This window comes from Bos indicus x Bos taurus, chromosome 19, assembly GCF_003369695.1.
Source record: "Bos indicus x Bos taurus breed Angus x Brahman F1 hybrid chromosome 19, Bos_hybrid_MaternalHap_v2.0, whole genome shotgun sequence".
Lineage (NCBI taxonomy): Eukaryota > Metazoa > Chordata > Mammalia > Artiodactyla > Bovidae > Bos > Bos indicus x Bos taurus.
The window spans coordinates 20,905,652-20,923,190 of record NC_040094.1 but is presented as its reverse complement, the minus strand read 5'-3'; the positions used below and the strand labels follow the sequence as shown (position 1 = coordinate 20,923,190).

Below are 17,539 nucleotides of genomic sequence, written 5' to 3'. Positions count from 1 at the left end.
TTACCCGCTATAAATGTGGCTTCGCGGAAAGTAGTTTCAAAACCAGAAGCAATTAAGCACTAAAACCAACCAAGGAGGGATGATGGAGCCTTTGGGACTGGTCCAAGGCGAAGGCTCCCACCACCTGCCTGCTCCCCACTCCTTGCAGTCAGCTGGAACAGTGAGGCATATCAAGCACCCTTGTGAAACAGAGCCTTCCTGGGGAAGGAATCTCTGTAACTTCGACCCCGACTGGCTTCTGGGGAACCTCTCCATTTTACAACTGAGAAGAAGGAAGCCCAGCGAAGGGATTTGCTCCCAAGTCACACACATGTGAGCCCGGGGGGCCCAGACTCAAGCATTCTGATTCCAAGTCCAGGGCCATTTCAGCCAAGCTGTCTGCCTCTCTGCTGATCACCTGGGTGAATTCTGGCCCTGCAGCAATTTATTGGGGAACCTTCAGACATTTGCTTCATCCATTAAACAGAAGCAAAAGATAGGGATCTGTGCTCACTGCACAGATTTAGAGGCTGGCCAAGAAATGACTTGCTCAAGATCAAACAGCCAGGTAAGAATGAAAACTGAGTTGAGTCTTCTGACCTAATAAACCTAGTAGATATGGACAGAGGTCTTGTCCTAAAGCAGCCAAAGAGACAAGAATATGCGCAGAATGACTAGATCATATATAAATTGGTGTCAGTGTAAAGTCAGGTGGGTAAAATTCTTACTTGCTATAAGAACATGGAGAACAGAAAAAGCATCAAGGGAGACTTCATGGAGGAAGTCCATTCTCCTGCTCATCTCAGCTTCATCAGAATCATCTGTCTGATCATTGACTCAATTATTCTATAAAGTCTGCCAGAGCCTACTTTGTCCCATGCATGGTTTTAGGCATCAGGCATGCATCATGAACAAGGCAAGGTTTGTGCTGTCCTGGAGCTCACAATGCTCCTCTTTTTCTCTCAGAAGGCTGCCTGCCACCTACTCTAAGCCATGATTCTCCAGGGTGTCTCTCTGACCCAGAATCCCCTCCCCAAACCAAACCCAGTGTTCAGCCCCTCCTACACCCTGGAGTTGGGAAGAGACACAGACAGTCACTCTGGTGTCAGCTGAATCCACCCCTCAGATCTGAGTCATAGGATAAAGCTGAATCCGAAGAAAGTGCATGGGCTTTGGAGTCAGAGAGACAAGAGTTCAAAGCCCAATTCTGATTTCTGCCCCAGCAGTGTGGCCATTAGAAAAACTGTTCTACTTCTCTGAGCCTCAGTTTCTTCACTGTAAAATGAGAAGGCAAGACCAGTAATAATGTAGGTTTCAGCACTTTTCTCATCCCTACCTTTGTTCTTTGCTCATGCTGTTTCCCTGCCTGTGATGCCTTCTCTTCCACTGACATAAATTCTTTAGACTCAAGTTCTTCTTCCATGAAGTCTCCTCTGATTTTTCCAGCCCTTGATGCTTTTTCTGTTCTTCATGTTCTTATAGCAAGTAAGAATTTCACCTACCTGACTTTACACTGACACCAATTTATATATGATCTAGTCATTCTGGGCATATTCTTGTCTCCTTTGCTGCTTTAGGACAAGGCCTCTATCCATATGACTGCTGCTGCTGCTGCTGCTAAGTCGCTTCAGTCGTGTCCGACTCTGTGCGACCCCATAGATGGCAGCCCACCAGGCTCCTCTGTCCCTGGGATTCTCCAGGCAAGAACACTGGAGTGGGCTGCCATTTCCTTCTCCAATGCATGAAAGTGAAAAGTGAAAGTGAAGTCGCTCAGTCGTGTCCGACTCTTAGTGACCCCATGGACTGCAGCCTACCAGGCTCCTGCTTCCCTTAGCCCTGGTCCCAGTTTCTGCTGACTAATGAGTAATGATTAATAATCTACAGATGTGATACCCATCCATCCATCATCCATCCATCCATCCATTTTACTGTGTGTTATGCACTCAGGATACCATGGGGAAATTACACAGTAGTAGTACTCACAATAATTGTATTAACAATAATAATTGCTGCCATTATACAGCAATTATGTGCCAGGCATTCTGCTAGGCACTTCACAAATTTTAGCTCTTTTAATCCTTGTAACACTACCCTAGGGAGGTAGGTACTATAATTATCCCACTTTCCAGTAATAAACATGAAACTCAGGAATTAAGTAACTTGCCCAAAGCCAGAGCCAGGATTTAAACTCACAGCTTTGCATTCTTAACTTTTCCACTGTGCCTATCACTATGCTTTTCTGCCTCCGTTCCCTCACAGAGGTTATTTTTCAAAGCACGTTGATCCCTCTCTGACCCTCACAACAGTTCTATGAGGTGAACAGGACAGGTAAATTATCCTCATTTTGTAGATGAGAAAACGGGCCTGGAGAGCTAAGTAAGTTGCTACAGTCCTGGTACAGTCACAGTGGTGGCTCCTGACTTCCAGCTGGGCCATGGAAGTTGCTGGCACATGCAGACAAGAAAGAGAATAGATCACTAGTGGGAAGCTGCTATATAACACAGAGAGCCCAGCCTGGTGCTCTGTGATGACCTAGAGGGGTGGGATGGGTGGGAACCTCAAGAGGCAGGTGACATATATATATAACTAAGACCAATTCATGTTGGAAGCAGAAACCAACACAATATTGTAAAGCAATTATCCTCCAATTAAAAAAAAACACCAAAAAAAACACACACCAAAGATAGCAGAAACATATAAAAATAAAATATAAAACAAACTGAAAGACTGAAAGGGGAAGCGGAGCCCTGGGCCACGGGCCAGCTCTGGGGTCACCCGGGCCAGCTCTGGGGTCACCCAGGCCAGCGCTTACCTTGTGCACCCAGTCCTTGCAGTCATGGTCTTGCATGCACTTGTCTAGAGCCCCAGCCGACAAAACCAGCACAAAGTTGCGGGCACTCATGATGCTCTGGATGAGTTTGTCCTCGAACTTGCCAGCTTCTAGCTTCTCCACATCGATGAAGACACTGAAGCCATGCAGCTGCAGGTGCACCTTCAGGAGGCTGCCAGGAGGCCCGGTGTCACTGCCGGGACCTCACCCCGAGGCCCCAGGCTGCCTGCCGTCCCGCCCCCCTCACCTGGCCAGCTGGGAGCCCGTGTTCCGCCGGTAGCTGATGAAGACGTCTGGAGCGTCCCCGCTGGGCTTGCCACCAGTGCAGGGCAGTGGGGAATGTAGCATTTCTGAAGCAGACAAGAGACGGCTTGGTGACGGTGGACCTTCCCCATCGTTCACCACGAGGTACATCAGCCCCTGCACACCCTGCCCTCTCAGCCCAGCCCAGGCAGAGTGGCTTGCTCCCAAAATGGTCAGAGAGGGCTTCCCTGGTGGTCCAATGGTTAAGAAGCTGTTGGCCAATGCAGGGGACACAGGTTCAATCCCTAGTCCGGGAAGATCCCAGATGCTGCAGGGCAACTGAGCCTTGAGAGCCACAACTCCTGAGCCTGTGCTCTGCAACAAGAGAACCCACCTTAATGAGAAGCCTGTGCACTGCAATGAAGAATAGCCCCGCTCACGGCAACTAGAGAAAGCCCACGCAGCAGTGAAGACCCAGTCCAGTCAAAAATGAATAAGTAAATAAATAATCCAACTTCAAGTGCGTCACTGCCCCCACTTAAAAACTGTGCATGAGTTCCTACTCCCTACAGAAAGTGTTTGTAAGCTATTTTTGCTGAAGCACCCTCTTGTTTTTAAAAAATTAAATCTCAGGGATGTACTGGGAGCTGCAATGTAAAAATGATAGAAATTAATCTGCTTTGGTTCAAGCAAAAGAATGGAGCCAAAGCCCAATCCATGTCCCCTGTGCGAGCTTAATGCATACTTAGTGAATGAATGGATGAATGAAAATAATCCATCTTCTTATACTAGTCAGACAACACTCACAATGTTGTCTGTTTATGAGGTAGCAACGCAGAGATTGAAACCCCAGTTGTCATTTAATGACTCTGATAACCTTAGAAAATGTATTTAAATCTTAGTTTCATCATCTGTAAAATTAACACCTATGATAGAAATGTTCTTTATCTTTAATTCAGATAGTAGTTACACAGGGGTAGGCATTCGAAACTGTTCAAACTGGTCACTTTTAAAGTATACCTCTTTTATTCTTTAAAAGCTTTAAAAGCTGACTTAAAAAATTAACACCCATTGCACAAAATGGATGTAGAGAGGGAATAATATCTATTTAAAACTTAATCAGGGGCTTCCTTGGTGGCACAGTGAAGAATTTGCCTGCCAATGCAGGGAACACAGATTCCATCCCTGTTCTGGGAAGATTCCCCACTCCTCGGAGCAACTAAGCCTTTGCACCTTGAGACACAACTACCGAGCCTGTGTGCCGCAACTACTGAACCTGTGCACGCGAGAGCCTGTGCTTGGCAACAGGAGGAGTCACCATGATGAGAAACCTGAGCCTCGCAAGGAAGAATAGCCAGCTCACCGCAACAGAACTAGAGAAAATCCGCGGGCAGCAGGGAAGACCCAGCACAGCCAAAAATAAAATTTAAAAAACTTAATCAGGACCTGGTCTATGGCAATTGATGATAAACATTAGCTATATAGTAAATTAGTAAATTAAATAAATTAATAAATCAAGAGGGCTACTAGAACCCTAGACTTCACCCTGACTTCCCTAAAGCACCCACACTTTGTAAGCTGTCGGCTAATAGGATAAGCCCCTTGCCTTCCCACCCACATTCCCTGTATGCAGCCCCCAGGTGGGTCTTACCTCCACACTTGCTCACACTGCTCCCTCCACCTGGACCACTTTTCCTGCTACCACCATCCCTTCCCCCACCCCCAATACAGCCTGCAAGACCTGGGCAGCCCACCCCAGCTCTCCACAGCCCAGGCCTGGGCGCACAGGGTAGCTGGTGCTTCCTCTAGGTTCCCACTGGAGTCCTGGGCATGCTACCTGCTGCCCTCATGTGCTTGTTTATAGATCTGCCTTCCTTCCACCCTCCTACCCACCTCAGACTGGGAACTTGGGTTTTTTTTTTTTCACAGTAATCACTCATTTGCATTTAAACAATTGTATCACCCAATCAGTTAGCTCTTAATACTATAGATTTTAGAGTAGAAAAATCATACTGTATACTTCTTGTGTCAAGCTTGCGTTGATTATGTTTATGAGATTTGTATACACTGTGGGTGGAGTTAAGTATTTCCTTCATATGCAGATACCACCAGTGATGGTCATTCAGGTTGTTTCTAGTCTGGGGCTATGAGAAACACAACTGCTTAGATGGGGAACTTCTTGAGGGCAAGAACCCTAGAATTCACTCTGACTTCCCTAAAGCACCCACACTTTGTAAGCTGTCGGCTAATAGGATAAGCCCCTTGCCTTCCCACCCACATCCCCATGTTAGTCACTCAGCTGAGTCCATTTTTTGCAACCTCGTGGACTGTAGCCCACCAGGCTCCTCTGTCCATGGAATTCTCCAGGCAAGAATACTGGAGTGGGTAGCCAGTCCCTTTTCCAGGGGATATTCCCAACTCAGGGATCAAACCCAGGTCTCCTATGTTGCAGGTATATTCTTTACCCCGTGAGCCACCAGGGAAGCCAAAGTGCAACATACTCATCTTTGCATCCTCAGAGCCCATGTGGCACAGCCTACATGCTCAATCAATCCACAGTGAGGCTCCAAGTCCCCACAGTGCGTCTCCCTTCATCACTCCAGGGCTGGCGCTGGGGCCGAAGCTGGGGCAGGGGTGGGGGCCCAGGTGGGCGGGCTCACCTCTGGCGGCCGTGAGGATGCGGGCGCGGTGCACGCCCAGGCAGATGCCACAGTCCTCCAGGAGCTGCTGCTCGGACACGCGGTGCAGCAGCGAGCGGTCCAGGCCGCAGCTGACCAGGCCGTAGGTGTATTGGCGGAAGCGCGGGTCCAGGCTGCCCAGCCAGTCAGCCAAGTTGCTGCGGTCGCACGTTGCGTAGTTGGCGAAGGTCTTGAGCTCCGTGAGCTCCCGGAGGAACCTGAACCCAGGGGAGGAAAGGATGCTGAGGTCTTGACTGGGGAGCGAAGGGGGTGTAAAAACTAGCGGGCTAGGGGCTCTGTACCTCTTGCGGATGATGCCCGACTTCATGCCCAGGTCGGTCTGGAGTTCCTCGTCGGTGAGCCGCAGAAGCAGGTCTCCATCTACTTGCTGCTCCTGGAGGAGGGGTCAGATGTGAGGAGAGACCCCTCTCCTCAGCCTGTGGACCCCACCCAGCATAAGATCATGGGGAGGGAGCTGGAGATGGCGCTGGGAGGTGGATGGGACCCAGATGAGAACCGTAAGACTCGGAAAATGGCTGAGTACAGGCTCCCCACCCCGAGAAGGCCACCCCGGGTGCCTCAGGCGAGCGGTGCCGGGATGGGGCGCTGTCGCCTGTGTGCAGGGCGCCCCTAGAGGCCACGCGGCCCTCGGGGATGCGCTTGCTCCGACTGCCAGCCGGCGACCCCGTGCGGCTCTACCCGGAAATTCTCGCAGTACTGGGAGAAGCCGATCTGCTGCAGCCACGTCTGGACCTCGGCTTCCTTCCAGCTGGGCACGCTGGGCAGGATGCGCCGCGGCACCTCCTCGCCCAGCAGGCGCAGCGCGCGCTTGGCCAGCGCCGATGTGGTGCCATTAGTGGAGTAGGAGACGAGGCGTTTCAGGCTCTGGATGGCACCTATGTCGCTGAATACCTGGGGAAAGTGTGGGGAGAGGAGGTCTTGGATGCACCAAATCACCAGCCGCCCGGAACATGCCTGGTCCCTCCCCTCCCCTCTTCTCCCGGCTGTAACCACACTGTCTCCCCTTGCCCTGCCTTCACCCAACAAATCACTGAGTGTTGTGGATTTCCCCTCCTGTTGTTCAGTAGCCCAATCACGTCTGACTCTGCGACCCCATGGACAGCAGCACACCAGGCGTCCCCGGCCATCTCCCGGTTTGCCCAAGTTCATGTCCATTGCATCGATGCCGCCATCCAGCCATCATGTCCTCTGACGCCCTCTTCGCCGTCTGCCCTCAATCTTTCCCAGCATCAGGGACTTTTCCAATGAGTCAGCTGTTCTCATCAGATGATCCCCTCATCTCTTCTCCCCGCTGAAACCACACAGTCTCCCTTTGCCTTGCCTTCATCCAATAAATCACTGAGTACTGTGAACTCCCCCTTCTGAAGCTCCCGCAGCTATTCACCAGGTCCCTCTCATGTCTCCCCTCTACAACTGCTGCTGCCCTGGGAGAAAGCCTAGATCTCAGTATGGCTGCCAGCTTGGGCACCAGGCAGCCCTCGCCCACCAATCCCTCCTCCTCCCATCGCCTTTCACCAAACCACCCACCTGTACAGGCGCTCCCTCCTCTGGGCCTCAGCTGTGCTATTTCCAGACCCTTCATTTTTCCAGCCTGCTTGTGGGAATCCTACTGATCTATTGGATCCAAATTGATTGGCACCTCCGCCATGCAGCCTGCTTTGATTCCCTCACAGCTGGGCCCATACCTCCAATGAGACCTTGTGCCACACTCTGAATGCCATTGTTGTTGACTGATAGTGCAACTTCCACTGGACTGGAAGCTGAGGTCATGTCTTAATCTTCCCTGGGGTCCCATAATTGGCACACTGCAGGGCACTCACTGTGTCTTTATTAGACGGTTCTCACTTGGCCTTGCTGGGAAAGAGGTGCCAGAGTTGGTGGTCATGGCTTTTGCCCAGACCCCCTCCTTGGGGTCCTCACTCTGTGCTTCCCTTTAAATCTCTCCTCCCAAAGCAGAATGGCCTGCTTTGTATCACCAGTCCTCCCACGGCCCCACTCTGGGGTGCAGAGAGGAGAATCAGAAGCTCCTAGAACACCAGACCTTGGAAGAGGCCTCAGAGACCCCTAACACAATGGTCTCTTCTGGATCTATGGGAACACACACAATGGGTGACAATCACCTGTGAGACACATTCCTCTGATGTCGCCTGTGCAGCCCCAGATGACCACTGTCATACAGACAGAGTCTGTCCATGCAGTGTGCACCATTCTCTGTGCACCAGAGGTCACTAACCCCCAAACCTCCAGAGGAATACAAAGGAAGGAGAGTGACGTTATGTGAAAGTAAAAGTCGCTCAGTCGTGTCCAACTCTGCGACCCAATGGGCTGTAGCCCGCCAGGCTCCTCCATCCATGGGATTTTCCAGGCAAGAATACTGGAATGGGTTCCATTTCCTTCCCCAGGGGATCTTCCTGACCCAGGGATCAAACCTGGGTCTCCTGCATTGCAGGCAGACTCTTTACCTTCTGTAATATTTAAAAAACAAATCCTAAAAACTTTTGATAATTTAACTATTAGTAGTCTCACATTCCAGGGTAAAAACAGCTGCTGTGGTCTACTCCTTCAATTTTCCAGAGGACAAAAATGAGACATATAAAGGCCCAAGACTTCCCTGCAGTCAAGTGGTTAAGACTCCAGGCTTCCACTGCAGGGATGCAGGTTCAATCCTTGGTCAGGGAAGTGCTGCTTGCCATGAGTTTTAGCCAAACTTTAAAAAGGCCCAGAGAGGGGAAGCCAGGTACCCAAGGTCACACAGCAAGTTAAAGTAGAGGGCAAAGGCTATGGATCAGGCCCTGAGACTGGGAACCCCTTGGCACTCAGGTGGAGTTATCTGGCTGACACACAGATGTCCTGCCCCAAAACTGTGTCTCTATACTTCAACTCCTTCCTAAACTCCAGAGCCAAATGACAAAATGGCCCTCTGGAGTGCCCCAGCTGGTCATTTCTGAGGCACTTCAAACTCCAGGTGTCCCAATGAATTCACTTTCTGCCTACCCCCAACCTGTCTCCCTGAGTTCACCTTATTTCAGTACCGGGTGCCATCACCCACTGGGTAGGCTGTGTCCCAAGCCAGGAGCCAACCTCAGATCCTTCCTCTTCTTCACCCAGCCACCCAGCAAGTCTTAATTCTATCTCTTCAGTACCTCTGGATGGAGAAGGCAATGGCAACCTACTCCAGTACTCTTGCCTGGAAAATCCCATGGATGGAGGAGCCTGGTGGGCTGCAGTCCATGGGGTCACTAAGAGTCGGACACTGAACGACTTCACTTTCACTTTTCACTTTCATGCATTGGAGAAGGAGATGGCAACCCACTCCAGTGTTCTTGCCTGGAGAATCCCACGGATGGGGGAGCCTGGTGGGCTGCCATCTATGGGGTCGCACAGGGTTGGACACGACTGAAGTGACTTAGCAGCAGCAGCAGTACTTCTGGAATCTGTCTGCTCTCTCTGCCTCTGCTATTATGCCCCAGACCTGCACCATCCCAACTGCCTCCTGCCATGGCCTATCTGACCCCCTGGCCTCCAGCCTCACCCATGGCAACACCAACTCCTTGCAGCTGTCAGGAAGGTCTTTGTCAAACGCTGGTGTCCTCCGTGTAAAACCTTGGTCTTGCCTTCAAGGCCACAATGACTAGTCTCTAATCTTTCTCCTTATTTCACCTAACCCTTATGTATACTTCAAGTCCCAGTTTAATGCCATTTCTTCCAGGAAGCCTTCCCAGATTCTGTCTAATCCCCCATCCCTACTCCACCCTTCACCTGCACCCACCTTGGTCTTGCCCTGCAGACTCTTGATGGCTGCCTCCGCACAGAGATAGAAAGCCCCGATGCACTGCGCCTCCAAGCGCGAAGAGTCGAGCAGTGGCACCAGACGCTGCAGGTCGTCAGGGGCGCGGCCCTGGCTGGTGTCACTGGCGTCCACCATGCAGCGGGCGAAGCGCCCGGGATCCAGCGAGGCCACAAGCGGCTCCACGAGGTCCAGCGTGCCGGAGCGCTCCACCTCGCGCTCCACCTCCTTGTTGGTGGCCAGCACGGCCACGGCCAGGCAGGCGTGCAGGCGCAGCAGCTCGTCCTCCTTGGAGAAGGCGAGCGGGAAAAGCCACTCGGCGGCACGCTTCTCCACCATGCGCCGCTGCGCCGCCTGGCCCCCGTGCAGCGCGCAGTTGGCTAGCGCCAGCGCGCAGTGGCGGAGCAGCGCCTGGTCCGTGCGGCGGCACCAGTACAGTACCGCGTCCAGGCCGCCGGCTGTCACCAGCTTCTGGCACGTCTCCTCCGAGTGCTTGAACATGTGCTCCAGGATGCCGGCCACGCTGCGCGCCAGCTCCACCGGCTCACGCTCCTTTGCCAGGTTCAGGATCACGCCCAGCCCGATGCGCGCCACGCGGTCCCTGCCGAGAGAAAACAGGAGGGAGACATGGAGTTGCTGCGGCCTGGGGTGCTTGTCTTAACCTCACAGGGGTCACGGCCTCGTCAGTTATCCCCTCTGGGCCTCACTGTAGTGTCAAATAGGACGTGAGTCTGGTCCTCCCTGCCTCTCTCACCTCCCTCACTTCCTGCTCTGGTGCTGTGTGCTTAGTCGCTCAGTGGTGTCTGACTCTTTACGACCCCACGGACTGCAGCCCACCAGGCTCCTTTGTCCATTCCATGGGGATTCTCCAGGCAAGGATACTGGAGTGGCTTGCCATGCCCTCCTCCAGAGGATCGTCCCAACCTAGGTATCCAGCATTGCAGGCAGATTCTTTTTTTTTTTTTTTGCATTATCATTTTTTTTTCGTTTTCTTTTTTTTTTTAATTTTATTTTTCAACTTTACATAATTGTATTAGTTTTGCCAAATATCAAAATGAATCCACCACAGGTATACATGTGTTCCCCATCCTGAACCCTCCTCCCTCCTCCCTCCCCATACCATCCCTCTGGGTCGTCCCAGTGCACTAGCCCCAAGCATCCAGTATCATGCATCGAACCTGGACTGGCATCTCGTTTCATACATGCTATTTTACATGTTTCAATGCCATTCTCCCAAATCTTCCCACCCTCTCCCTCTCCCACAGAGTCCATAAGACTGTTCTATACATCAGTGTCTCTTTTGCTGTCTCGTACACCGGGTTATTGTTACCATCTTTCTAAATTCCATATATATGCGTTAGTATACTGTATTGGTGTTTTTCCTTCTGGCTTACTTCACTCTGTATAATGGGCTCCAGTTTCATCCACCTCATTAGAACTGATTCAAATGTATTCTTTTTAATGGCTGAGTAATACTCCATTGTGTATATGTACCATAGCTTTCTTATCCATTCATCTGCTGATGGACATCTAGGTTGCTTCCACGTCCTGGCTATTATAAACAGTGCTGCGATGAACATTGGGGTACACGTGTCTCTTTCCCTTCTGGTTTCCTCAGTGTGTATGCCCAGCAGTGGGATTGCTGGATCATAAGGCAGTTCTATTTCCAGTTTTTTAAGGAATCTCCACACTGTTCTCCATAGTGGCTGTACTAGTTTGCATTCCCACCAACAGTGTAAGAGGGTTCCATTTTCTCCACACCCTCTCCAGCATTTATTATTTGTAGACTTTTGGATTGCAGCCATTCTGACTGGCGTGAAATGGTACCTCAGCAGGCAGATTCTTTACCTACTGAGCCACCATGGAGAACCAGACTTCTCTGATTGTAAGGATACTCCATCTTGGCCACCGGCTTTCCAGGTGGCGCTAGTGGTAAAGAACCTGCCTGCCAATGCAGGAGACGAAAAAGACTCAGGTTCAACCCCTGGGTTGGTTTGATCCCCTAGAGGAGGGCATGGTAACCCACTCCAGTATTCTTGCCTGGAGAATCCCATGGATAGAGGAGCCTGGCCAGCTACAGTCCATAGGGTCACAAAGAGTCAGACATGACTGAATGCTTACATGCATCAGTAAGCATTGCATGCTTGCATGCATCTTGGTCACATCCATTGCCTCCAGGACACACTTTCCTGGAGTAGCAGTATGTGGGATGGTTTAAGAATTCTAGCTCTAGGGACTTCTGTGGTGGTCCAGTGGCTAAGACTCCGCACTCCCAATGTGGGGGGCTGGGGTTCAATCCCTGGTCAGGGAACTGGATCCCACTTGCTGCACCTGAGTTAACATGCCAAGACTAAAGATTCCACATGCTGCAAGGAAAACAAGATCCTGCATGCTGCAACTAAGACCCAGCTGAGCCAAAAAACTAAATATAAGTTTAAAAAATTCTAGCTCTAGAGCAGATCCCCTGGGTCCTGGTAACTTCTCTATCATATACTAGTTGTGGGACCTTGTGTACCTTCCTTTATTCTTTTCCTCATCTCATAAACAAGATAGAAACAATTCCTACCCCTAGGATTATTATGAAAACCCATGTAATAATCCATGTAAAGTGCTTGGCACAGTACCTGACTCTTGGAAAAGACTCCATAAACGTTAACTTTTTATCATTTGAAGTGTCACTTGAAGGACCCTATTCTTAGACTTGCCTTTCAATTTCTCTTCACTCTGTGCTCTGTGACTGGAGTGTATTTATTTATTCATTTAACAGATCATTTATTGAGGACTTACATGCGCCAGGCACTGCACTAGGGGCTGAAGTTAAACAGTGACAAAGAGAGACTGGAGTTTATACACAGCTAATATGGAGACAAATGGTAAAGTAAACAGTGTGTGAACAGAGTAACAGTTATCTGATCAAAATGATAGCAAAACCGGGTGACATAATGGAGAGTGCCTGGACAGAGGGATATGTCTGAGGAGGTGACATCTGAGAGTTAAATGTCCAGAGACCCCTGCTTGCAAGTATCTGGAAGAAAAACATTAAAAGCAGAGAGAACAGCGAGAACAAAAGCCCCAAAGCCTGATGAGCATGGCATATTCCAGGAAGAGAAAGAAGGTCAGAGATATTTGCAGTGTCTAAAACCAACAAGGAAAGATATAAAATCAATAAGGGATTCAAATGTAGAAAGGATATATAAATAAATATTCAAATCAACATGCAAAAGGCAGTAAATTCACCAGAAAAGGGGTGAAAGATACCACTGGGCAATAACAAGAGGAAATTCAGAACATTAACAAGCAAATAAAGAGATCAATTCACTAGTAACCAGAGAAATAAACATTAAAACAGCTGTCACTTTACACCCATGAAAGGGGCAAAAAGCAGAAGTTACTTCAAGTGGTTGAGTTGGAAGTTTGAAGGGAAGAGTGAGGAAAGAGTTCTGGGGGTCTTTTGAGCCAGCTCAAAACATTTGGACTTCATTTTTCTAAAAAAACTTTCTGTTCATGTATTTACTTATTTGTATTTTAGATAGTGTTGGTCTCTTCTTGCTGCACACAGGCTTTTTCTCTAGTGTGACAAGCGGGATCTTCTTTCCACTTGTGGTCTATGGACTTCTTGCTGCCGTGGCTTCTCTTGTTGTGGAGCTCCAGGCACCCCGGCTTCAGTAGTTGTGGTGCTGGGACTTAGCTGCCCCGAGGCATGTGGGATCTTCCCAGACCAGGGATCGAACCAGTGTCCCCTGCATTGCAAGGCAGATTCTTAACCACCAGACCACCAGGGAAGCCCCTGAACTTCATTTTGACAGCAAATGGGGAGCCACTGAAAGGCTTCAGGAAGGGGAGTGACCTGGTAACACATGGATTTTAGGAAACTCATTCTGGCTGTTGTGGGGAAGACAGTCAAAGGGAGAGAGCTTGGAGGCCAGGAAAGCAGGCAGGAGAGTTGCCACACTCCAAGCAGAGGTGAGTGTCTTGTCTTCCTGACTTCCACCAGTGATGCCCCTCAAAGACTTACAGGCCCAGCCAGCCATCAATTCCTTGCCCAGGGAGCACCACAGTGACCACAGTGCTTGAGACTCTGAGTCCACTGCAGGGCCCAGCTGAGCCCAGAACATGGCCTGAGGCCAGGAGAGCTTTGCTGATCTGATCACTGAGCTCTGCAGCCCAAAGGAACAGATGGCTTCCAATCATCCACTCGGGCAGTCAGCACTATAGTTGTTCCTTTAAGCAATGAGAAAGCCAAAGCTCAGAGAGGTTACATGGCATGCCCAGGGTTACACAGCTGGTGGGAGGCACAGCTGGGATTTGAATTCACATCTGTTTGTCTTCAGGGCTCAAGATCCTTCATCTGCAATTTGTGCTTCCAGAACAATCTGACTATGTACACTCCAAGTTTATCAGAGCCAGGAATTGCTTAAGAAATCTCTAATCCAACAACACCCTCATTCCTGAGGCTCAGTGAAGGGAAGGGCATGTTGAAAAGCAGCAATTCAGAGACAGAACTTTATTCTTTTTTTTTTTTTTTAGGAATTCTATAAGGACTTTATTTTACTTTTTGATGAGGACCATTTTTAAAGTCTTTATTGAATTTGTAATAATGCTGTTTTCTTTTTTTTGTCATGCAGCTTGCAAGCTCTCAGCTCCCCAACCAGGGACTGCACTCGGGTCATGGCAATGAAAGCCCGGGATCCTAACCACTAGGCCGCTAGAGAACTCCTAAGTTTTCATTTCTTGAACCTCAGCCCTCATCTTTCTCTATGCACTTGGCATCTTTATAGAGTTGAACTCTGCGCTTATTGTGAGAATTAGTCACTCAATTCCCAACTCTTCTGTAGCCTTAGAGGCCTTAGAGGTCTGGGTTCAAATCACAAATCGAAAGGAGGGGTAAACTACACACGTATACACATAGACAAGACAATGTGTATATATATTGATAATATACACACATATGCAAGTGCTGGTATATGTACAGACTCTCTCAGGAAAGACACACAAGAAACTCGTTTCTCCAATTTGCCTCCAGGGAAGGGGCCTGGATAGACAGAACGTTTAAGTGTGTACCTTTTTTGTACTTTGCATTTGAATTTAAGTGCGCTAGTTTTTTTCCCCCTTTCTTTCTTTTTTAAAACCCATCCCCTCCACTCATTCACTATGTATTCTTAGAAAAGTCATTTGCCTCATTATGATCTTCTGAAGGGGGCAGGCTGTGATTTTATTGATTTATTTTTAAATATTTATTTATTTGGCTGTGTCAGGTCTTAGTTGCGGCATGCGGGACAGGGGATCCAGTAGCTCTGAGGCATGTGGGATCTTAGTTCTCAGACCAGGGATCAAACCTGCATGCCCTGAATTGCCAGGTGGATTTTTAACCGCTGGACCACTGGGGAAGTCCCCAGGTTGCAGTGAGAGTGTGGTGGGACCAGGCTCAGAGGGCCCTACCCTGACAGGCTTCTCCTGGTATTTCAGGGTCAATGAAGCTGTGACCTAAACCCCCAGGCAGTAAGTGTGGCAGCACCCCGGGGAGAAGAGAGCTGCAGGAAAGAGAATGGCAAAAGGAGTGGATACACCGATGGAAGAACCTCCTTTAAGAGGAAGCTGGTTGGTGGAGGAAGGAAAAGATTTCATAAACACAAATTCTCAGCGTGTCACTACACTCCTTCCTGTCTTGCCCTTCCAGCCTCCTCTCCAAGTAGGAATGGGGGAAATTCTGCCCTTCTCTGTGAGGACTTTGATCTTTTGATCAGAACCTGGCTCGCTGGGTTCTGTCCTTGGTCCTGAAGTGATGCCAACCAGCATGTTATTTCTTGGAACCAGAGACATGGTTAGCGTGACTCCTCTTTCAGTAATTCCGAACCAGGTGAGGATTGTTTTCAACTTTGAAAAATAGTGCTATTGGCATCTTGAAGCCCTCCTTTTCCTAGGGTGTTGGCTGTTGCACCCTTTCTCTAAGAGTTCAGGTTAGAGCTGCCCCATCCCACATACAGGACACACCCTTGGGCCCTGGCCCATCACATCCAGTGAGAGCCTGCTCCATCTGCTAGCCCTTCAGGTTCACAGCCCATCTCCATCAGGAAGATTAATGACTTACTGAACAACCCTAACTTGGTCTCCCAACTTAAACTGCTTTATTCATGCATTTTTGACAGTTGTATCATTTCCACCAACCACAAGGCTATCTTTACTTTTTGAAAATGCCCGTTATCCATGTCCATCACACTTGTGAGAGCTTCATAAACGGACAGCGACCCTTCCAAAACCCTTCTAAACCTGAGGGGTCTGAGAATTCAGTGTGAAACTGGAATGTGAAAGTCTAGTCTGCTCCAGCATGAGAGGGGAGAGAAAATGGGTTGGGATCCTCATATTCCAGGAGAGATTCTGAGAGACAGGAAAGAGGGGCCACCAGGCTTCGGTTGGACCCCACCTGCTATATCTTGGTTGGTGTGGGGAAGATGTAGTTGCCTAGCTCCACACTTCAGTCCCCCGTTCCCCTACCCATCATCCCAACTGAAAACCTCCTGTTCCCCATTAGCAGGCAGAGCATGAGATTATGTCTGTCCCTGTGACATGAAGCAAAATGAAAAGAGAAAGCAGGAAGTGGATTAGGGGTGGCATGAAGGCAGCAAGTAACCTTAGGTTAGCACTCATTTCAGCCTGGGAAGAGAGGAAAGGTATTCCCTCCTCCTGTTTTCTGAGCAATGTGTCCTCCTCTCTTAGTGGGAGGGAGATGGTATGGCAGAGTGAAGGTAACACAGAGGGATATCCAGTCCAAGGGGAGAAGGGCTGTGGGTTCAGAGGATCCCACCTCCATTCTCAGAACCAGGGACAGATTCACGACCTACTACTCCATTCCTCCCCTCCCTGTCTCATTCCTCACCCCACCAGCTCTGGGAGTGAATGCTGACTGCACCATTAGTTCATTCTGTGACTGCTGTACAAGTCATTAAACTCTTCCAAGACTCAGTTTCCTCATCTGTAAAATGGACACGCTGGTTCTCAACAGCGATATAATGCAAGGATTTGTGAGGTGAGGCAGGGAAGGCCCAGTGCGAAGCACTGGAGACCCAGGTGACCCCACATCCCGTGGCGCCCTCCGCCCCAGCCCGACCCCCTCACCGGTTCTCGGCCACCAGGATCTGCTCCAGCAGGCGGGCAGCCTGCACGCGCGTCTCCAGCTCCGGCGCCTGGAGCAGGCGTAGCAGCAGGTCCAGGCCACCGTCCAGGCGGATAGCGTCGCACAGGCCTTGGGCTACCTCGCGGCCCATGGCCGGTAGCAGCCAGGCCTCCTCGACAAGCTGGAAAACTTCAGTTAGGCCGGCTCCCAAGGCCCGCACGCTGACTGCCTGCTTCAGCGCCGACAGCGCCTGCTGCAGCTCGGGCAGTGCGCGCTCCAGGGCGCCCTGCACCTCGGTGCTTGCCCCCGGCGATAACTCGCGGGTCCTGCGGCTGCCCGCCACCCACCATTGGCTCGCGCCGCCACCCCCGTCCGGCCCCGGTACCGCTAGCCGCTCAGCGTCCGGCCGTGGGCCCGACATGGCGAAGAAACGGCAGAGCTTGTAGGCGGAGAGCAGCAGCGTCAGGACCATGGGCGCGGGGCTGCGGGGGACATCCCCTGTCTGGAGGGGCGGGGCCGGGCGGAGCGACCCAGAGCTTGGGAAAAGGAGGATGCGAGAGCGGACCTCGGGGGAAGACGATACAGGAGGGAGGGTGGAGGGAAGGGGACCAGGCAAGGGCACCGAACAGAAGTTTGGGGAAAGGGTGAGCGCAGGATCTTGGACGAAGAGGTTGGGGTGGGGGCGCAGGGCCCACTGTCGGGGACAGGCGGGAGGAGAGAGCCGGAAAGGCTAGGAAACTGGACCCAGGCGAGGGAGGGTTTAGGAGGCAGCAACTAGAACAAAGAGTGGCTCCAGTTCCTGCTAGGTTCGCTGAGATGCTCTGCAGCAGCCCCACCCCTGAGAAGCGGCGGACCGCGAGCCGACGCCCCTCCTCTGAGTCTTCCGGGGC

General features: G+C 50.6%; 1 protein-coding gene across 1 annotated transcript in view; it reads right to left on the bottom strand.

Moving 5' to 3' along the window:
- Nucleotides 1–17,539, bottom strand: part of SARM1 (sterile alpha and TIR motif containing 1) — a 25,568-nt gene extending 8,029 nt beyond the window's left edge. The window contains exons 1-7 of the mRNA XM_027516873.1: nt 16,652–17,539; nt 9,521–10,139; nt 6,430–6,642; nt 6,033–6,124; nt 5,713–5,948; nt 3,057–3,159; nt 2,792–2,981 (exon numbers count right to left, since the gene is read on the bottom strand). Of these exons, the coding sequence (XP_027372674.1) occupies nt 2,792–2,981; nt 3,057–3,159; nt 5,713–5,948; nt 6,033–6,124; nt 6,430–6,642; nt 9,521–10,139; nt 16,652–17,121 (1,923 nt within the window). The 5' untranslated portion in view covers nt 17,122–17,539. The remainder of the gene's footprint in view (nt 1–2,791; nt 2,982–3,056; nt 3,160–5,712; nt 5,949–6,032; nt 6,125–6,429; nt 6,643–9,520; nt 10,140–16,651) is intronic.